General features: G+C 53.8%; 1 protein-coding gene across 5 annotated transcripts; it reads right to left on the bottom strand.

Annotated features, from left to right (window-relative positions):
• Positions 1–176: 176 nt before the first annotated feature.
• On the bottom strand, positions 177–19,161 carry ARHGEF40 (Rho guanine nucleotide exchange factor 40). 5 transcript variants are annotated; one of them, XM_027065356.2, is made up of 24 exons: positions 18,737–19,161; positions 15,987–16,184; positions 14,153–15,398; positions 13,848–14,015; positions 13,599–13,719; positions 12,915–13,011; positions 12,723–12,803; positions 12,489–12,605; positions 11,058–11,153; positions 10,861–10,976; positions 10,360–10,486; positions 8,605–8,727; positions 8,359–8,502; positions 7,251–7,861; positions 6,884–7,115; positions 6,457–6,543; positions 5,650–5,865; positions 4,764–4,934; positions 3,398–3,575; positions 2,529–2,633; positions 2,155–2,298; positions 1,520–1,662; positions 830–876; positions 177–581 (listed from the first exon to the last, which is right to left on the bottom strand). In XM_027065356.2, the coding sequence occupies exons 1-23, from the start codon at positions 18,737–18,739 to the stop codon at positions 835–837; spliced, it is 4,566 nt and encodes a 1,521-aa protein (XP_026921157.2). In that variant the 5' UTR covers positions 18,740–19,161; the 3' UTR covers positions 177–581; positions 830–834. The 5 variants fall into 5 exon arrangements, with proteins under 5 accessions (XP_026921157.2, XP_026921155.2, XP_053080224.1 ...); XM_027065354.2 differs by lacking the exon at positions 18,737–19,161 and adding an exon at positions 17,213–17,762 and having other exon boundaries at positions 177–701; XM_053224249.1 differs by lacking the exon at positions 18,737–19,161 and adding an exon at positions 17,213–17,762.
• Positions 19,162–21,984: the final 2,823 nt, after the last annotated feature.

The raw sequence follows: 21,984 nt of genomic DNA, 5'->3' as shown, positions 1-21,984 counted from the left end.
AGGCGCCACTGTGAAGAAGCACATTCTCCTACACCCAGGGCCTGTACCAGTACTGGGTACTTTGAAGCCTTGGTTTTATTTTCTGTGTTCTAGTTAGTGGTTGGGGAAGGGGAAGTGCTCAAGTTAGCAGTATCACCTCAACGCAGAGGTCTGCTCTAGCTCTGCTGAGACAAAGCGTGAGTAAATACATTTAATATAACAATAGTATTATAATAACAGTAATTACATGTATAAAGTTTGCAGTTCCCCATCCCACCCTCCTATAATGGTTTGCATAGCTCTGTTTCCTGTGACACCCCAGAATGGAGTCACCAGGAACAACAGCTGACCTGGCAGAGATGAGTGTTCTCAGGGAGAGTCGGGGTGGGATGGGACGAAGGGGAGAACTCAGGCTGACATGGAGCCGTGTCCTGGGAGTATGCAGCAGCCCAGGATGGGGCAGGACTGGATGAGGGATCATACTCCACCTCCGGAGTATGAAGGCAAGCAAGTGTGGTCACTCTGGTTCCTGCAGGAAGGCACTCGGCTGGAGAGCGCTAGAGATAGCAGCAGGGAAACACGCCGGTCCTTGGACCTCCTCTCTGTCCAGGAAGCAGAGGAAAGGAAGCATTCAGTGCCCTTCCAGTCCTCCACTATGTCCCACTGCCATCCCAGCCCAAAATGTGCTGAGAGGGAGGCTGGAGCCAAGTTCTCCGTCTTCTCTAGAAGCCAGGAGAGAAGAGGGAGATAGGTTGGGAGAGGGGAGAAGCTGACTTCCAAGCAGCCGGGAGGAGGGCAGCATGCACAAAAGGGAAGGCATGCTGGATGTAGTGAAGGGGTACGGACTCACCCAGGTCACAGAGGTGTAGTGGGGTCGCTCAGGGCTCGGGCATGACTCTGCAAGGAGAGGAAGTGCAGTGAACTTAAAGGCTAAGGAAACATCCTCTTTTCTATACTCCTCCCCATCTCCTAAGCCTGCCAATTCACCTCTCTGTCCTCCTCCTCAAAGTTCCTGAATTTTGCTGATTTAATCCAAGTCCAAATGCTGTTGGCATTACCCCCTTTCCATCCACTCCTGCACTATGCTTTTTTTTTTTTTAATTAAGTTTACTTTTTTTATCAAGTTTACTTATTTATCCTGAGAGAGAGCATGAGTGGGGGAGTGGCAGAGGGAGACAGAGAGAGAATCCCAAGCAGGCTCCATGCTGTCAGCACAGAGCCCAATGTGGGGTTCAGTCCCACAAACCACGAGATCATGACCTGAACTGAAGTCAAGAGTCGGACTTTTAACTGACTGAGCCAGCCAGGTGCCCCCTATGCTCTTTACTTAAGATTCCTTTTTACTTCTAACCTTGATGCCTCTCAGCCAAGCCTGTGGGAGAGGAGGAAGGCAGACTGGACAATATATACAACCTGCGGTCTTGCTGGGTGCACAGGCTCATTGGTTCCCACTGCCCCCGTGGGTTGAATGATCAGAATATCCCACCCAGAAAGTGGCTGAAGAGATCACCCCATTCCCAGCCCTAACGCAGGGACTTACCTGACGGGACAGCCCTAAGATCCCTCCACTGGCCAGAGTGGGAGTGCTGCTCCCAGGGTGGGGGGGTTGCAGGCTGGGGCTGTTTCTTGGTCCTGGGGACACATCTCCAGAAGAGTCAAGTGTTTCTGGGGCTGGAGGGGAAGCTAGGGTGAGAGCAGGGTATAGAACCCCTCTAGATTACCTTAAGCAACCAAGCTGCTCCATCAGGGAAGAAAAAGCTCCATAGCAACAGGAAGCTGTGAGTCACCATAGCAATCCATTTGCAAGAGAACCCCCCTACCAAGAGGCAGGAAATTGTCAGCAGCATCATTAGAGCAACCAGGGAAGAAGCGACAGGAAACTATAAGGATTGCCGTGGTGAACCAGGAGGGTACAACAGGAAGCTGAGCAGTTTCCATAGAAACTCAAGGAGAGCTAGAGAGAGAGGTACAGAGGAAGTGCTTCTTAGCAACAGGCTGCTGTAGGCATTACCCTAGCAACCAGATGGAAAGCTCTTTTAGCAATGGGGAAGCTGTACATAGTTGTCATGGCAACTGGGCTACTTGGCTAGAAAAAGGAATTGCTTAGCAGCAAGCAGCCTGAATATCACCACGATGACCCAGCTGTTGAGAGCCACCCCTTGAGAGGTGCCTCACCCAGGGAAATTTGCTTGACGTCCAGATCCCAGGCCTCCTCCTCGACGCGGGCAGGCAGGGAGCAGGCTCCCGGTGAGAGGCCGGGAAGGGAAGGGCCGGCATGCTCAAAGGATGACACGGCCACGGAAGCCCGGGTGCGGGCGGCTGCAGAGAGGGGGGGTGGTGGTGGGGTGGTGGTGTGGGAAAGCCCTCCCGGCTCTCTGAAGTGACCCTCAGTCTCATAGAGGGCCTCCCAGTCAGTCCCACAATTTCTGGGAGGACATGTCCACTCATTACCCTTCCTTACTTTTCCACCATGCCTCCCCACTGTGCCCTCACTCACAAGGTCTTGACTTCTGGGGGCCACCCCCCCCCCCCAGCACTCTGGCCCTCACCTCTTCCAGTGAGCAAGGCACTCAGCGTCCGCTCCCCAAGGGCTTTGATGTCCAGGAAGGGTTTATTCCCAATGCCCATGGAGACCATCTGCTGCACTCGGAGCTCTAGGGAACAGAGACCCTGTTACCAACCTCCTTCAGCCCCTCTTCGCTCCAAGCCCTAGCACTGGAATGGGAGACACTTCTTTTGCTCCTTGCCAATTCTCATTCATCTGGTATCTCCTATTACTCTTGCTGTCGACTGTTACTACACGGATGGTGATGGTGGTCCTAGACTTCCTCCTCAGACATCCGTCTCTTGTATCTTATTTGTTGCATTCTGCCTATTTGGCATTCCAGCCACCCACCTTCTAATACTCACCTTCTGCCCTTTATTGTGGACATTAAGAGCAAACCCCTCATTTTTACATACATTTATAGTTTACCAAGTGTATCCATATATATCACCTTATTTAATCGGGCTTATCACACTAAAATGTAGCTGTTACTTTCCATTTTTCAGATGAGTGGAATGAGGTTCAGAGAATTATAAACAAAAATCCAGCCAAAAACCCCAAAAAGAAACACACGTACTGGTCTAGGTCACCCAGCAAGTACATTCTGGACCCCAGGTCCAGTGAGCTGTCCCTCATTCCCTTTTGCCCCGCCATCTGCTCTTGCTTTCCTGAAATTGGTAGCTTCCTCTTTCCTTTTGGTACACCTTACACTAATTTCTATGTCAGCAATCTCTCTCAAGTCAGATCTTGAATCATCTCCGAAGTCATTCTTTCTCCATCCCACACCCTGTTTCCCAAGTGGTCTCCACATGCTCTGGCTAACCTGCCATAACCTTGACCCCAAGCACACCCTCCCCTGGCCCTGCCCGGTACCCTTGTTGTGGGCTGCTTGTCTCCACAGCAGCTGGGCAATAGAACTGGTCCACTTGAGTTTGATCTCTGGTGAGGCTGCCTGCAGAGTGTATGCCTCTCGTGCACGCCGCCGCCGAAACCACAACTCAAAGCAGAGGCCGCTGTCACCGATGTTTTCTGTTAGCCCCATGTCAGCAGTCTGAGAAAGAGCGGAGGAGAGTGGGTGAAGACAGAGTGAATCCTGGCTAGATGGTACCACATGGAAAAGCACTACACTTAGCTTGGCATCTGGTGGATGTTCAGTAAATGTTTGCTCAACACCTACCATATGCCAAGTGCTCTACATGTAGGCTTCCTAACAACCATAATTTACAGACGGGGAATGCCCAGAGACAGGAAGCAGCTTGCCCAAGGGTTTATCACAGCTTAGCAGAGAAAGAGGGTTCAAACCCATGTCTACATTATTCCGAACCTAGGCTTTTTTCCCTATACTGTACTCACCCCTAAAGAGCTGGAACGAACGTAGGGGAGGAAAGTTTAGAAACCCTTAGAATCATGCCGCACTGCCTGACCTAGGCCTCTAGGTCTCTTTTATTTTATTTTATTTTATTTTATTTTATTTTATTTTAAATATTTATTTTGAGAGAGAGGGAGGGAGAGAGAGAGAACGTGCATGTGTGGGGGAGGGGAGTCTTAAGTAGGCTTCACGTTGTCAGCACAGAGCCTAACGTGGGGCTCCATCCCTCAAACTGTGAGATTGTGACCTGAACCGAAAACAAGAGTCAGGTGCTTAACTGACTCAGCCATCCAGACATCCCCTAGAGATTTTATTTTTAAGTAATCTCTACACCCAACGTGGTGCTTGAACTCACAACCCCAAGATCAAGAGGTGTATGCTCTATTGACTGAGCCAGCCAGGTGCCCCTAGGATTAGAGGTCTCTACTGATGTTTATCTGAATACCAAAGCTGTTTCCTGAAGCAAGGCCTCCCTCATCTTGGGTTCAGTTCTACTCGTTCCATCAACTCAAGATTAGATAGATAGATAGATAGATAGATAGATAATAGAGTCCTCTCTCCTGACCCCCAGGGACCACCCCTAACTCAGAAAACATATATTCTTAATGGAAAGGTCCTCCTCCATTCTGGGTTGGAATGCCTCATGAGTGTCCCACATGAATGATAAGGAAAACCCCAATGACAGTAACAGGAGTTTCTATCACTCCCCCAACACCTTAACCTGATGGTTGATTAAGGTCAAAGCCTGTTTTAGATGATGCAGATTCTGAACCTCAGTTGGGGTTGAATGTCCAAAACATCTTGAGTTCTCAAGAAGAGCATGGCTTCTTGTCCCGTCCCTCTCCAAATCTCCCCTTTCCAGCATTGTACCTTAAAGGCCTGCTTGTAAACAAAGGTCTCTGACCCCCCCTCAGCGCCCTTGAGCTTGCTGAACAGGAGGAGATGCTCAAAGAGAAAGACATGGCGAAGGCACTTCTTTCGACCACAGATGACAGTGAAGGGGTCCCGGTGCAGGAGCTGTCCCTGCTCCTTCAGATCTGTCTGGGGAAAGGAAAAGGAAAGATAATTGGCCCTGGAGCCCTTTGAGTATATTTTGTGGGGAGTAAAAATGAGATTTATAGGGCAAGGGGCCTAATGTACTGGTTCTCAGGCTGAGTTAGGAAATCAGTGAGGGCCTTGACCTAGAATCCATCCATGGTCACCATGCACAGTGCACCTGACCTAGTAACATAGCCCTGCCTTTCAAGACAGAAGGTACGCTGTATAGTAGGGTTATAGGCTCCCCCTCCCATAGTGTGGTTACAGGGTTATAGTGGGGAAATCTTTGAACGTTGGGGATAAAGCACCATTCTGACCCAGGAAGAGAATCAGCAAAGAATTGAAGGGGAAAGAGGTCTATCCTATAGGAGGCAGGTTCCCTACCTATTCTGGAACTTCTGGGCTAGAAAGAAACTAGGTAGGGGAGAATAAGGTATGTATTGGGTGTTGAGGAAGAACAGAGTAGATAAGGAAAGAGAAGAATTGGGAATGGAACAGGAAAGCACATGGGATGTCAGGCAGGACATAGCTTCTTTATTTATAGATGAGGACACTGAGGCCCAGTGAATTTCAGTGACTTGACCAAGGCCATCTAGCTGATTAGGAATTAGAACCTGGGCCCTCTGACCTTGAGTCTAGTTCTCTTGTCACCAGCCACACTGCATCTAAGGCCACAAGGCTAGACCGTTTGAACTGGAGTGATGAGCCACGGCCTTACCTCGCAGCCACGCACTGCCTCCACGGCCAGCAAGTCTCTGCCACGGGTCTCCTGTTCCCGGAGCAGCTGCACGGCAGCCCCAAGAGCCTGGCGCTCAGAACTCAGTTCAGGCCCAGCTTCCCTTAGGAGCTCCTCCAGGAGCCGCCCATACCGAGCAAGCTGCTCCAGGGGCTGCTGCAGGGCGCGGGGCAGGTAAGGGCCACTCTCTGTGGAGCCCTAGTTGGGGAGGAGACAGACAGGGATGAGGAGGGTGGGGGCTGGAGCTGGTGGGGGCTGAGTTCTGTAGGGAAGGTGGATGGTAGTCCAGGCTTTCAGGGGTAGATGAAGCCCAGATACAGCCAAAGGTAAGATGAAAACTTTCCCCAGGAAGAAAGCAGGTAGGGGGCCTGCAGGAGAGTCAATCATCCTCTATCTTGAAGGAGAATGAAAGAGGAACACAAATTATCCCTTACAGTCTCTGGCTTTTAACTTTAACATCACTTTCGTATCTTTTGATGTAAAGTCTTTTGATCCTCAGAGCACTCTGTGAGTTAGACAGAGTGTATATTGCACCCATTGACCAGATGCAGAAACAGAGACCCAGAGGAAATCAAGAGTCTTGCCCAAAGTCCCTCAGGATAAAAATGCATGCTCACTTGGCTCCCAGGCCAGTGTTTGTCCCACCCTCAGCAATTCTGGGAGCTTATTAGTAGGTGATGTTCCTGGGCACATCCAGGAAAGCTTTCTTTCCCTGAGAGACTTTGAGGGTGGCATGTTTTGGGTACTCTTGACCCCTCTCCTTCTCATGAGGGTTGGAGCAAAGGTTACCTTGGTTGGGGGGCCAAGTGCAGCCAAACCATTCTCCAGTTTGTGTCGGTGCTTCACATACTGGGCATAAAGGCTGAACTGGTCCCCCTGTGCCAGAAGGGAAGAGACAAGCCATTATCTGGTGAGAGACAAGCCTCTCCTTTTCCTCCTCCCCATCCTCACTACAACGCAGAGGAGAGATGGGCCACTGGGTCTGCCTAGGAAACGACCGGCTTCCATGTAGTGAGTGAAGGCCAGGCTGCACTTGAGGACAGGGACACAGGCTAAGGAGATCCAGAGGGGCCTAGAGAACAAGACTGGGCCCCAGAGTCTCGGACCACATACTTTGGGAGGTGGCGGGGAATGGATACTGAGAAGGAGGGACAAGTGGATGGGGCTGAAGCATGAGAAGGGAGAGGACCTGGAAGAAGTTTGAGGGGTCACTCACGTGGCGAAGAAAGCAGGCCCCAATGCGCAGGGGGTGGGTGGCGCAGCCCTGAAGCTCCCGTAGGAAATGTGTCCGGTGGAAGCTGCGAAGCCTCTCCCGCGTACTCAGAGCGGCAGCCCAGGTGCCCCTCAGTTCAGGAGTCAGCTCAGGCCCAGGTGGCACTGGCTCACTCAAGGTGGCCACGTACTCTTGCTCACAGGCAATCAGCTCAGACACCAGACGCTGCTGGGAGCTGCAGGAGCAACAGGAAGTAGTGTCAGAGGAGGTGGGGGCACGGGAGGGAGTCACCACCTCCAACAACTTCGCAGTCTTTTCCTGCTGGGCCATTGGGCCTGCCTCTTGGGCACTGATTGGCCTGGGCTCTCACCTGATGCTTCGCTTGCGCTCCATCCGGGGGGTGCCTACTCCCCAGGGCCCGTCCGGACCTCCAGCTCGGCCCAGCAGCACATGTTCCCGGGGTGAGCACGTCCTGTCGACCACCTCAGTACTGGTGACTTCCAGGCCTCGGATCAGCACGGTCCTTGGAGGCCTGCCCTCTGCCTCTGGAGCCAAGTCAGGGCCCTCCTCTTCACAGTCCTCCCCACAGGGCGCCAGGGAGCAATGGGATGGGGCTGCACGTGGCCCAGGGCTGCTGGGGAGCAGCAGGGAGCTAAGGCTGGGCGAGGGGCTGTGGGGGCCCCGGGAGGCCCCTCCGCTGCTGGTGCTGTCTGCCCGTCGTCGCCGGTGGCCCTGTGGACTCGCCTCCTCTCCCAGGTGTTGCTGAATCCTCCTCTCCAGCTCTTGGCAGCGGGCCCGGCAGCGGCCCCATTCTCGCAGGGCTGCAGGGCTGCCCAGGTCCAAGGCCAGGGCCCGCATCTCCTGGAAGGTGCCGGCGCTCGGCTCCGGGGCCCGCCGCAGGGCCAGGGCTGCTAGCACTGCCTCCCGACCCGGTCCCGCTCCTGCCAGCCGAGCAGAACCTTCATTCACCCATTCATGTGCCTGCCAGGCCAAAGCGGGTGGTTGGGAATGGGGAAAGAAAGAATGAGGTTCTGTGCCACTCACACATGCTGCCCAATGACAGCTCCTGTCCTCTTTTGCCGCTGGCTTCCCAGTGCCCATCACCCTCTTAGTCCTCTGAGAGCACTCCCTTCACTATCCCAGCACCACTGCCTAACCATGTCACTCCAAGCTGGTACAGAGACAGAGGGGCCTGGAGGTGAGAAGAGCCAATACTTACCCCGTGTTTATCAGTGGCAGGCTCTGTACTAAGTGCTTTTATATATTACCTATGTCGTCCTCACAGCAGCCCTGTGAGGTGGGTGCCTATGGAGGCATGCTCAAGTTTAGAAACTTGTCCCAGGTCACTCAGCAAGTAAGTGGCAGAGCCAAGAATCAAAGGAGATGGTCTCCTGAGTCCCTGCTTTTAGCTACTACCTGATCAGCTTCTCCATGCAGAAGGCAGGCAATGGTGGGCCCAGAAGAGGATCTGCACACACCTGCTGGAAGAAGCGCTGTAGCCGCAGGGCCCGATGGAGGCCACTCTCAACCTGCTCCAGCCGCTGTTCAAAGACATCCAGAACCTTCTGGGAGGTGGTGTCCTCCTCCAGGGCCAAGGCCTCCCGGGCCTGGGCCAGGCGCTCCTGAAGAAGGAAGGCTGAACTCAGACCCCATCCTCAGGCCTAGTCAGTCTGCCCCTCCTTCCCCGCGTGCTTCTCCTCACCTGCCCCTCTCCCCCTTCTCACCTGAACCTCAGTGCTGAAAGCCCGGAACTGTAGCTCTGTCTCTTGCAGGGCAGACAGGGAGTCCCCAGGCACAGCAAAGCTTGCTAGCTGCTCCTCCCCAGGGCCTGAGAGCCACTGTAGCACCTGAGACAGACAAGGGAGCACAGCAGGGCCGTGAGGGAGAAGGAGGCCATGTGGTGGGAAGGAGAGCTGAGATCCAGCTCCAACCCCACCACCCTAATCCATGGACCCCTGGGTAAACCATTTCATATCAGCTGTAGTGTGGGAACGGTAACATTGGTTGGTAGTAGTTCCCACAAAGGTCTAGTGAGAGATCATTTGTAAAGCACAAGAAGAAGGGGAAGCTGGGCTGGCAAGGAGCACTGAGGGAGGAGGATGAGGGCTCCAGGGCTCTGTCTGCAGGTGACACAGATAAAGCTGGTGTGGGCCTGAGGTGGATGAGGATTCTCTGGATAATGGAGGGGGCTGGGAGAAGTTTCACATTCACTGAGTCCAACGACAAGTGGGCAGGGGTCCCAGGGGCCTGGCTTGGAGAGACAAGACAGTGCACGCACGTGTGTGTGTGTGTGAATGTGGGTGCGTGTGTCCACCTCTAGTTGCCTATTATGGCGATCTAAGGACTCTCATATTAGTTCTGGAATATTTAACCAAAAAGGGATGGTAATATTTTCTTCTGAAGAAAGGCTGGAAGCTGGCATAGGACAGCCTGAGGAGAAGTCTGAGAATGTTCCTAATAATTAGAGCCCAACCATAAACACTTCTCTGTCCTTTGTTGAATTCATGTGGTCATCCCAACATCCTTGAGAGGTCAGTGTCATTATCATCCCCATTCTAAAGATGCAGACTTGAGAACTCAGAGACACTTCAAGATCTGTGCAACATCTCATTCCTAACAGAGCTAGAACTCAAGCTGGGAACTTGAGACTCCAAATCCTGCATGCTAACGGTTTTGAAATGGGGAAAACAGCTAACAAGCAAGCAAACAAACAAAGAGTAAGAGACACAACCCTTTGGATACTGGGATGGAGGAAGGCACTATGTGGAAACCCCAGAAAACAGAAAGCCCTGTCCCCCACTTTGACATTGACCCTGCGATGACTCTTCCCCTGATGCCCACATGCAGGTCCATGAGGTGTTCACTCACCATGCCTGGAGCTCTGAGGGAACAATCAGATTGCAAACCACCCCCATACCCTACATGTTAGAATAATCCCTGTGGGGCTCTTAACCCCAGGAGAATAATGAATGTTCAGAAAAGCCAGCCTTATCCCTGAATCTTCCCCACATAAGAGGCCTTAGCATCTTCCATTGCCCTCTCCTTCCAAGGTGGAGGAAGCTGGGACCTTACCAGCCTCAGGTTTGGGGAAGACATTGTATAAAGAGTTGAGGGAGCTTGGGTAGAAGTGTAGTTAAAGAGCTGGTACCAAGAGACATTTATTATTTTAAGCTAATAGGCACGCTAGAGTCAATCAGCTCTTCCCAGAATCCCCTAGGGCACCCAAGCATCTCACAGTCTCTAAGGATTCTTGATCAAAGATCGGCAGTGGGGCGGGGGAGATCTGGCTTCTCTTCTTTGCTGGTCCTTAGATGCTATCTCTCCTTTGTTGAATCTCACACTGACCAGACCATCCTCCAGGGTGGGGTGAGAAGAAGGAGGTTAGGAGAACACTATCAACCATAAATGTCAGCAGAAAAGGGAGTGCTGGAGGCCAGGCTCCCGGGCCAAGTAAGAGAGGTCTGGGGGTCCAGGCCCACCTGCTGGAGTCGGTGTAGACGCTGCCTCCGCTCCTGCTCTTGTACATGCAGGTTGGAGAGGCGCACGAGCTGGTGAATGGCTTCATCCACCTCCTGGTACAGTGTAGCGGGGCCAGGGCCCTCCAGCCTGGGGAGAGGGGCAGAATGAACTATTGCCCTTATCAACCCTTCCCTGCCCCCACCCCATTCCATCCTTGCATCTTAGTATGAAATGTAGCACAGCATCGTGGGTCAGAGTACAGGCCTGGATTTGAATCCTGACTGAATTACTGACTAATCTTGGCCAAGGCATTTAACATTTGTCATCCTCCAAATCCGTCTGTAATCATAACTAGCACCTAGGGATGTTATGTGAAAATTATAATAAGTGGAAATGCATACTCTCCTGTCCAGATACCTGCTCAGTAAAAATTATCTGGCAGCTAAGGTTTATTGACAGCTCTCTGCTGTGTCTCCACACCCCCATGTCCACCCGCCCGCCCCCTCCTACCCCCCTCATACTTGCTGCTATGGGTGGAGCGCAGCCTCATCAGGATGGCTCCCCCATCCCTCTGCAGCTCCGTCAGTCGGGGATCTGCCAGCACCTTCTGTAGGGGCTCAAGCATTCCTACAGCCTCCTGGGGGCAAGGAGCAGTTGAATGTTGGCGTTCCACTAGAGAGCCCACATCCCAACCCTTTTGTCCCATCTCGTTTCCTACCTCTCCTTCTGGCTCTGCGGCTCCCTCCAGCTCCTCAATGGCTTGCCGCACAGAGCACAGCACACCTTGACACAGGAGGCACAGCCTTGCCACTTCCTGAAACACACACACAGGGATGGAGGTGGGGCAGTCCCAGAGACTCTTACGGAGACAATGCTCAGTTAGTTTCTGACTTTGTTGTTTACTAACTGTATGACATTAAGCAGGTCCAGAAACCTCCCTGAACCTCAGTTTCCTCAACTGTAAAGTGAGGACACGACACACACGATTTTGCAAGGTTTAAAGAGATGATGCCAAGTAAGCACTTAGCATGGGACTGGTACAGCATACAGCGTAGTAAATGTAAGTCTCCTTTTCCTCTGTGTGCTAGGTGTTCACCCTATAAAATGCTCCTTTCTGCCTGTTCAGACTGACATCCCCTTTGATACATAGTTTAGAGACCATGTTACAAACCCTCTTTCATACTTAGCTCAGATCATGTTCACCTGTCTTTTCTTGAATATTCACAGCACTTAGATTCACAGAATCAGAGATTATATCACAATTGCTCTATTTTTTGGTTGAAGACCCTGAGGCCTGGATGTTGGTGCAGGGAATAAGTGCAGAAAGGGTACCATCTCTGGAAGTGGGGTACAGTAATTTGTCCTAGGTCACATGGAACTAGAACCAGACTTCATGACTGTCAGCTCGTTCCAGAACCCCAGTAAAACTACCTTACACTCTTCTCCAATAGCTTCTTACTTATGTCCCATCAAAAATCATATGCTGCTTGATATCACATTAAGAACCTGTTTAACAGGGGTGTCTGACTGGCTCATTCAGTTAAACATCCGACTTCAGCTCAGGTCACGATCTCATGGTTCATGGGTTCGAGCCCCGCATCAGGCTCTATGCCGACAGCTCAGAGCCTAGAGCCTGCTTCAGATTCTGTGTTTCCCTCTCTCTCTGCCCTTCTCCCTCTCAAAAATAAATAAACATTAAAAAAAAAAAAAGAACATTTAACATACTCCTCTCATCTCATGTCCCCGGTAGCCCATGGTACATGCTTAATACTTTGATCATGGGTTGTGAGCCATAAATACTTATTGAATTGAGGGGCCTCTGGGTAGCTCAGTTGGTAAGTGTCCGACTCTTGATTTCAGCTCAGGTCATGATCTCACAGTCTGTGAATCGGGCTCTGTGCAGACAGCACAGAGCCTGCTTGGGATCCTCTGTCTCCCCCTCTCTTTCTGCCCCTCTGTGCTCACATACTCTCTCTCTCTCAAAAATAAACAAACATTAAAAAAAACAACCTTATTGAATTGAATGGAAAGGAAATCACTTTTTCTCAACCCCATGGTCATGTCTCAGATCTGCCCTCTCTCTCCCAGAATTTTCTGAGCTGGGTCATTCCTGGCTCCCAGTGTCCTGGGTAGGGGTGGTGAAGCTTACCTGGTGTGTCTCTACCCAGTAGTTGGGCGAGGGTTCCCTGTGACCTCCCAAGTCCCACGGCAGCTCCTCTGGCTTGGCCACTCTTTTCAGATCACTTTCTGACACCAACTCAGCGCCCTGTAGACATGTGAAGGCAGGGGATTCTGGCCTGGCCACCCAGAGGTTCAGGGACCAGCCTGGGACTCTTCTCTCTCCACTATTAAGGGGGACTAGCTGGGAGTGAAGAGCTCAAACCTGAAGTCCATAGAATTCAGTCAGAGGGTCATCATGAGTGAGAAGCAGCAGACGCTGAACGAGAGGAGGGTCTCCTGAGTCCTAAGGGCAAAGAAGAATAGCCCTAAACTGTGGGCAACTGGGTGCCATTCCAGGCCACCGGGGAAGGGTTATGGTCAGGAGAAATACCTGTGTCAAGGGGTGGTTGGTTACCTGAAGTTGACTTAGAACAGGAATGAGTGCTGGAGGCAGTGGGGGTGCCTTTCGAAGGTCCAGCAGGATGGACAGCCCCAATATCTGGAGATCAGGCCTGTGGGGGCAGGAGAGCCAAGGAGGCAGTGTGTATGCACCTGTGTGTGTACTGAGGGGATAGTGGCCCGGGGTCTGGCTTTACTGTTACTAGTTCTCAGGAGAAGTTAGTTCCTGGTACTTTTGGGAAGCAATGGGCAAAAGGCCAAAGTGTGAGTTTGTGTCCAAGAGGCAGTGATCTAGCATTCAGGAGTCTGTATTCACATGGCTACTAAATCATAGGATCATGGTGTGAAAAATTAGGACTTCAATGCTCTAGAAGGGTGTGAATTCAATTTCAGTCCATAGCATGATGCCTACTAGGTTCTTGGGGCTTAGTAAATAGTTGTTGAGTGAGTAAATCAATACCCCGATAATCTAGGTAGTGCCTTAGGGTATTGAAAGTCAGCAATGTTGACTTTGAGGATTGATGAAGATACCCTGGAGGTTAGAGGTCAGCAAGGTCAGCAGTCAATGACTTAAAAATGTGAGGGGTGAGGAACTAGGTATCCTAGACGTCAAGAAGTCAGTGTTCTGAGAAGAAAGGGGGCCAGGGTCCTCATGACCGGGAGGTTAATGTCCAGGGTGCCACTGCTGGGCCTCGGTTACCTGAGCAATGAGTGGAGGTAATGAAGAGCAGTGCTCAGCATGTCTTGAGAGGGTGGGGGTTCTTCAGGAGGGCATGGTGGGGTAATGGTCAGCAGAGCTCGCCCACTCTGGTCCATCCCTCCTGAGGACACAAAATGGACAGGCTGTCCTGGCTGGGGGCAGGCCTTGGCTGCCTCCCATCCACCCTGCCTCCCTCAACAGCCCACCCTGGTTGCTTCTCTTTCCCTCCTAACACTGATGCCCACTGACCAGTCAGGACAAGGAATCCAGATGCCATCAAGTCCCAAGCTACATCCGGGTCATCAGAGATGGAGACTGGAGAGGTTTCTTCTGGGACACTGTCCCCTTTCATTTCCTGCACAGCCTCCAAGGGTGGTGTTGGTGGGTCAGATGGAAGCCCTTCTGGACCTGTGGGTCCTGCACAGACACAAGCAGAGCTGTTGGGCCCGAGGTGGGGAAGGTTCTGGCTGTCAGGTTCCCAGCTCCTCCTCTAGCCCCCTCCCTTGGCCCAACCTATGTTGACCCTTGCCTTACCGGCTCTGGTGCCATCTCACCTGCCATGCATACTAGGCTGGGGCCCTCCTGCTCCTTCTTTCTGGCCGTCTCTTCTATAGGTCCACAGGCTTCTGGGGGCCGAGACTCTTTTTTGTCTGCTGGTCCGAGCTCCTCTTTCAGCTCAGACTCTGGCTTCTCTGAGCCTTTGTGCTCCTCCTCAACCGGGCTGCACCCTGGAAGCTCCTGCTCATTGGGCGGGGGCAGACTGACATGGACTTCCTGATGGCTGGACTCTTCCTTGTCCCCAGGGCTCAGTGGAGCACTGTCCCCTCCTCGGCTAAGAGCCCCTCTGCCTGCAGCGCGTTTCTTTCTCCTGTTTCCTTTGCCTGTTCTCCGAGGGGTGCCGGGTGGTCCTTCAGCCCCCTGGCCTGCTCCTCCCCCAACCTCCCCTGGCCTCAGGGGGCAAGATTCAGAGGATTCCCCCAATGTCTCTGCTGGAGACTCAGATACCTCTAGGGCTGTCGCTTCTGGGAGAGCCTCAGCTCCAGAGGGAGACCCGGGGGAGGCTCCAGTGCTGCTTCCCTCACCAGGTGGGCGTGCCCCATCCTGGTCCCGGGCCCCCAGACCCTTCTGGTGCATCCAGGCCCGGTGTCTCCTGTGCCGGCCCTTTCCTCCAGCACCCTTTCGGGTGGGTACCGTCCGGGTCCTGGAGAGGCCCGAGGAGCCCTCAGCATCTGTGGGGCTCCCCCTCGCAGGCAGTGTCACTTCCAGCAGCTCCACGTACTCGCCCTCGGGTCCTTCAGCGGGGGCATTGTGCCCATCCCCAGGACTCCGGGTGCCCAGGGCCTCCTCAGGGAGTGGAGGGCTGGGGAGCCCTGGGGGTCCAGAGGGCAGCTCAGGGGGCAGTGTGCTTGGCCGATGTCCAACCATGAGGCCTCCTTTGTGCACAAATCGTGGGCAGATGAGCTCTGCCCAGGGCAGCCGCTGAATGCCAGAGGGCGCAGATAGTAGGCAAGTACTGAGGCGACCTGTTGGCCGGTCCTTATTGATGCCTTGTAGCCACTCAGGTGTGAATAGGTAGGCACAGGCCTCATTGGGCACAGGCAACTCCTGTACCCGCCCGCCCCCTGGGGCCAGGCACTTGAGTGCCAGGCGGGGTGCTTGGGCTGCTGAGGGCACCACTTGCAGGTAGAAGTCTCCTGGACGTAGCAGCTGCCAGGGCAGGGCTGCAAGCTGCACCACCACCTGCTCGTGCAGGCAGAGGGGCCAGCCCTCATGGAAGAAGAGGAAACCGCTGTACTGGGCCTGGGGAGAGAGGTGGGACTGCGCTCAGGCCCCCGCTGATGAAGCCAGCAGGAGAAGGCAGTTAGAATGGGACCACCCTAGGCAGGGCTGGCCTTTGGCCTGATAGGTCACAATCCCAGGGGAGCTGGAGGGATGGTCATGGAGCAGAGGAAAGGATTGGGACTGTTCAGTTTTCTGCTAGTAGGAAGCTTCTCTAGCAAACGAGTTCCATGCGTGGGAGGGTAACAACTGAGTCATTACATATGGTATGGTCAGCAGATGCCATTGTCTTGGAGGGATCAGAGACTCTTAGGAGTCTTAGGAGTCTTTATATCGGCAGAAGTGAAGGATCTCTGTTGAGTCCTGTTTGGGGGAGTTAGTATCTTGAGAAATCCATATGAGGGGGGAAATGTCTGGAATTGGGTCTGATGGGACCGTGGGAGTTGATATTTTTTTTAGGGGTCAATATGTGGGGAAGATGAGTGTCTGTGTGCGTTAGTATCTGAGTGGCCTGTGCCTCTGGGGGCCATCAGTGTTGGGAGCTGGCGTAGATGGAAATTAGTCTGGCTAGTCTCTGAGGCAAGACAGTGGGTCTTAGGGGCCACTCACACAGGCTTCCTGCTGGACCTTGGCAAGCAGGTGCTTGGCGGGCACCAGGAAGTCCAGCGTGTACCTCAGCGCGTCCTCCCGATAAGTCCTCTCCACCACCTGGAACACCTGGCCCAACAATGTGGGGGCCGTTGCCTCGAAGGGCGGATACAGGGCGGCCAGCGTGCTCTGCACACAGTCTTCCACTGGCTCGGGCTCCTGGGAGAGATAAGACGGGCTGCAGATCCCTGGAGAGCATGGCTCCTGGTATGGGGCTGGGAGTGACTCCCAGGGGCCACCTCATACACATTATGTGCTCAGAGAGGACACTCAGGAAATGGTGGCTGAATGAGCCTGGGATGGCCCCGGTGGGACTGGATCAGTCAGAGTGCACAGGACTAGTGGTGTATTCCACACTGGAGCTCTGAGACGTTGGCTTTGGAGGGCCAGGGAGAATTTTTGGTGAATGTCTCTGATCTCAGGGCCATTCCTGGTTCTTGAGTTGGGACGATTGCATAGGGACTCCTCAGGGAGAGGCAGGCCTCTGGGCCACCAGAAGATTCAGTGATGGCTGAGAGAGTTCTGAAGGGTGGAGAGCTTTCACACAGCCATCCTATAAGCCCCTCCTCACAGGGTCTACCATCTGGGGAGCTCCATCTCAAGTGGAGGTACCACCATCCATGAACAATCATCTCCTAGAGATGGTCATTGGGTGGGAAGAAGGAGGACTAAAGGGCTGTCTGTGACGTCTTTCTAGCAACCTCTTCCCTCTCAGAGTGGCTCTAAAGGTATCACCCACTTCCCCACATGTGGGATTGGGTTACAAGGAACGGGGTGGGTACAGCTGAAAGAGGAAATAGTCACAAAAGGGACATGTGGGGAAGGGAGGAGGCTTCGATGTTATGTACTTTCTGATTCCAGTAGGACCTCTCCACCAACTCCACCTGTAGCCACTGTCTCAAAAGACTCAGCCCTGCTTTCTCTAAATTTGCCTCCCTAGGTGAATCAATGGGTATCTTTCTCCAACGTGTACCCTAAACAACCACTCCTCAGGCTATATTCCTTTGCAGACTAATTTCTCTTTCAAGATGGCTTTTAAGTTCTTTGTATCAGATTTGTTTGCTCTAAGTGGGCAAGGGGATGCTCACTGCCGTGTTCATCTAGTTCTTTATGACCACCCTCCCCCAGTCTTGTCTTTGCCCTGCAGACAAAACTGCGTATTTTACCAGTTGCCCATCTGTCCTGACCCTCTGAGAAGCCAGGGCAGCCACTCCGGAGTCGGACATTCAGTGCGTCAGCGCAGAGACCCAGCCCCAAGGTGTGTGGGCGAGCAGACAGACCCCCCAGTGTTCCGGGGACCCGGCTAGCGGCTAGCGCAAAGAGGGGCGGGGGGAGGTGGGAGGGTGGGAGAGTGGAGGGTGGCGGGGTGAGGCAAAGTGGGCTGTCCGATTGGAGGCCAGGAGGGGGTAGCTAGAGCTGGAGCAGCGAGGCAGCTGCAACCCATTAGGGGCGGTGAGCTCATGGCTGAGCGAGAGTCTCAGCCACAGGAAACTGCAGCGGCAGGAGGGGAGGAGGGGTCTGGGGTGGGAGGCGGCGAGCAGGAGCACGGAGACCGGGCCTCCAGTCGGCCAGGACCAAAAAGGAGACCAGAGAGACTGAGTCAGCTCTCCCTGGCCCAGTTCCTCTTTTTTCTTGCTCCAGCCTCCCTGCCAGGGGGTGCCCTTCCTTCTGTAGAGAAGCAGCCCCGGTAGTGCTCCTCCCCCCACCTCCTTGCAGTGAGCGCCCCCTGGCAGGGCCTCCCCCCTCCTCCACTCTTGCAGTGAGCGCCCCTTTAGCCTTGTACCTCCCACCCCCCTGCAGTGGAGTGGGCGCTCTCTCTGGCAGTGCTCACTACTTGGAATGATTCTTCAGAGAGAACTTCTGGAGTGAAAGTTCCCAGAATAGTGTCCACTCCTGTTGGTAGGGGCTCCCCCTTAATAGTGCCACCCTGCTTCCTGTGTCCTAAGTTGCTGCTGCCAGAGTCTCCTACCTCCTGCGGGGAGCTCCCGCTAGTGCTCCCTCCCCTCTGCAGCTGAGGACTCTAAGACAGTGCTTCTGTTCCCTGCAGCGAGAGCCCTGGGGCACTCTCCCCAGACCCCCCCATCTCTTGTCTGCTCTGGCAGCGTCACGCCCCCTCCCCACTCTGTCCACTATCTTGAAGCAACCCGTCTTTCTCCACGGGAATTTCCCTCTTTGGCCACGTCCCTGGCCCCAGCCCAGCCACAGCTGTGGCCGGTCCCCCAGGGCCGGATGGGTGGGCCCAGCTCACCGGGCTGGGGACTGGGATGGAAAATGGTGGTTCCAGGCAGGTCAGTTCTCATGACCCGAGGCCGGGCCCCTTCCAGGGCCACTGCAGCACCAACCCGCAGGGGTCTCCCGCGGGTAAGGAGCTGGGACCCGGAGGGGGAGGGAAGATCCTGCAAAGGAAGGCACAGGTCGGGACAGAGGAGGGCGGAGGGAAGCGTGTGGACTGGGGGAGCGACCAAAGGGAGGATGGGGGAGGGGGCGGAGAAGAAGGGAAGAAAGAGAGTGAGAGCAATACCCGGTGGGGACAGAGCCAGACAGTGGGGCAGACAGACCAAAGAAAAGAAGGGGGGGATGGGCGGGAGGAGAGTCCCAGAAGCGCTGGACAGACCAAGGCAGGCGCTGGAGGCACTGGGCTGGGGGCTGGCGGCCCCGAGCGGGCTGCGCTAAGGCAGAGGGGGACACCGGGGCTGCGACGCCGGACTCACCATGGCTCGGCGCGGGGCCGCGTCCGACGCTCGGGCGGGCGGGGCCGGGCGCGCCGCCGCCTCCCTCCCGCCGCTCGCGTCTCGCCGGGTCTGGCTGGGGGACAGCTCCGGCCGCGGTGGCGGATCGGCCCGCCCGGGCTCCCAGGCCGCGGGGCCCCGCCAGGGAGGGCCGAGACGGCCGCCCCTCCCCGCCCCGCCTTTCAGTGCCCGCCTCCGCCTCCGCGCCGGACCCCCTGCCGGGACTCCTTCTCCCGCGCGGAGCTTCTCCGCGGCTTCCCCGACGCCCCAGCAGATCTGCCTCCCTCTCCCGCAACGCGCTTCCTCCTCCGCCCCGCCCTCCAGTGGGCAGCCCCGACCCTGGCCCTCGGACGCCCGCCTTGCCGAGGATGCCCCTCTTTTGCCGCCGCCGCCTCGCTCCCTGCGGGATCAGTTTAGCTTCCGCAAGGGACACTCCAGAGGGTGGGGCGTGCGTGAATTTTCTGGGGTACCTAGCCTAGGACTGGGGTCCTTTGGCGGCCGGCGCCTCCCGTCTGTAACTTGCCCGGGAACCTGTACTCCCCGTGGTTGCCAGACTTCGGCAGCACCTGGAGCTCGGAAAAGACCCCCAGGCCCCTGCCGACTCTGGTGGAGCTGAGGGCAGGGAAATCAGGGGATTCCTTCCACCCTCCAGGGGCTTGCCCGCCCTCTTTCCCTCCCATCTCCTTCGGCCTCGAGCCTTCTGGCTCCGACAATGGGCTCCTCTGTGCGGCCAGGGGAGGGCGGAGGCGGGGGGGATAGGCGGCATTAGGGAGCTGGGAAGGCTTGGGGTGGGGGGTGGGGGTGAACATCGTGACGGAAGGGGAGCAGGGTCTTCGGATCAAATCCTCCTGCAGGGGTGTGCACTTTGGCAGACGTTTTCTGAATTCTTTCCTCCCTGCCCCTTCCCCTCTGCATCATGTCTCTCCATTTTCGGCTGGCGGAGGGAAGGCATCAGACACCCCGCCCCTCTCCCCGAGTCAGATCCCATGATTCGAAAGACCCTTCCTTCTTATGCGGGTGGCGATACAAGTCTCCCAAGGTCGCTAGGGCTCAAGGCGGTGAGGATGGTTATCTGGCGCAGCAGACAAAGAGGGGTAGTCTAGTTAAGAAAGTTCTAGTCTCACCCATCCTCCACTGCGTCTGGATGTGAAATGAAGCCCCTGCGAGGGTTTCCCAGGAGAGCAGGGGAGGCTTAGGCATAGACGGGAGGTGCTTTTGTTCCTCCTGCGAGCGGGCAAAGGGAAGCCCTGTAGGGGGTGGGGGTGGGGGGCGGCACTCCCCAAGGGTGGACGTTTGAGAGGAGATCGGAAAGCTAAATAGTCCCCAGAGAGGGGCGTGAAGGCATGTGCCGCTGCGGTTGGGGACTGACGTTTGGAAAACGTCCTGCCAGTGGGTGCAGCACCTGTGAGGCCAGGAGGCTGGAGCCTCTGGGCAGTTGTTGGAACCGCTGGAGAGGAGGGCGTCGCCTAGGTGATGAGCTCTTCTTTCACTACCTCTGAAAGCTAAACTCGATCCTTTCTCCACTCCACTGGGTCTGGAAAAGAAGAGAAATTGTTGATTCTTCTTGGAGACAAGAAGATCCCTCTGCTCCATGGTGTCAAAGAAAAAAAAAATCGAGGGCAAGCAAACTTTAGTGATAATGTTCCCAGCAGAGTTAGAGGTAGGGAGCTGGAGTTCATTTCCACCACTGGGTTATGGGCCCTGAAGTCAAGGAGACTCTGGCTTCCTTGTAATTAGTGCTGGGGAACTGGGAGAGCGAGATTTTGCTACCCCCTGGTGTCCACTTTATACATGCTGCCCAGTAGCTGGTTACAGAGGCCAACACTTAGGAAACTTTTGTAGAGAATATATTATGAACCTTATTCACTTGTTTCAAATCCAACGGACCCATTTCCAGTGTTGGGAAAGAGTCTGAACTTTCCCTTACCGGGTCTTACCTTCCTTATACTCAAGCAGTTGTCTGGGAAACATTTGGTAGAATCCAAGTTTCCCACAATTAGGAAATGGACATAAATTGAGCTGGCTCTGGGAGTTCATGCACTCCTGGAAAAAAAAAAAAGGGTGGATCATTTTTTTCTATGGAAAAAGGGGAGCCATTGAAATTTTTTGAGCCTGCAGGGTGATGGAGTTTAGTTGCAAGTTCTGGGATCCAGTTACTCCTTTCCAGATTTTTTTTTTTTTTTTTTTTTTTTTTTTTTTTTTAGTGTTTATTTCTGAGAGAGAGAGAGAGAGAGACAGATCACGAATAGGGGAGGGGCAGAGAGAGATGGACACACAGAATCCAAAGCAGGCTCCAGGCTCTGAGCTGTCAGCACAGAGGCCAACATGGGGCTTGAACTCAGGAGCTGTGAGATCATAACCTGAGCTGAAGTTTGATGCTCACCCAACAGAGCCACCCAGGTGCCCCTAGGAGTTGTTTTAATCTGTACTAAATGAGAAAGATTTTATTTTAGTAAGTAAAGTGAATTTCCTTATAATGGTTAAATACACTTTCTGCAAGAATGCAGGCTGTCACCTACAGTGTGAATGCGTGTGGTATGCATGTGTGTGCAATAGAATGTATGTTGATGAGTATGTTTTGGGGAGATGTGAAGGGGACAGATGATATGGGAGGAATTGGAAGTTTGGAACAGCCCAGGCTTTGAAGCCTTCTCTTGTATTCACAAACAGTTCTCATCATATTTCACCAATTTCAAATTCCTTGGAGCTTACCAAACTCCCATTTTATAGATGAACTTCTGGCTTATTGAAGTTAAATAAATTTGCTGGAAGGTGCACAGTAAGTAGAAAAGCCAGGATTTGAGCCCACGCAGTCTGACTCCAGAGTCTTCACTCTCAAACACTAAGCTACAGGGTTTCGTCTAAACTGTCAGAGTCCAGAAAAGAAGCATATTGAACACTACATCACCTTTTCTATCATCTAACCAGCATATTAGAAGATGTTTATTTTTGTAATAGCCAGTGCTGAAAGAGCGTCTAAAAGTGACAGACACATCTCTGTGGGTCAGAGAATAAAAATCCTTTTTTCCTATCTGTTCTAGAATAAGCAATAGTTAAAATAATCCCCAAGAAATTTCCAAAATGTTTTTTGTAGGGAAGTAGTGTTATCGAAACATGAGAGAAAGTGGAAGAAACATTTGTTTCTGTAATGCTTATTACCCACTTTCTGTGCCCCAAGAGATGTAATTGGCATTCTAGGTAGGCTTGGGACCATAGGCTCCACTCTTTGT

The sequence above is a fragment of the Acinonyx jubatus genome, chromosome B3 (assembly GCF_027475565.1).
Source record: "Acinonyx jubatus isolate Ajub_Pintada_27869175 chromosome B3, VMU_Ajub_asm_v1.0, whole genome shotgun sequence".
NCBI lineage: Eukaryota > Metazoa > Chordata > Mammalia > Carnivora > Felidae > Acinonyx > Acinonyx jubatus.
Note: the sequence above shows the minus strand (reverse complement) of the source record. Positions and strands in the feature narration are given on the sequence as shown.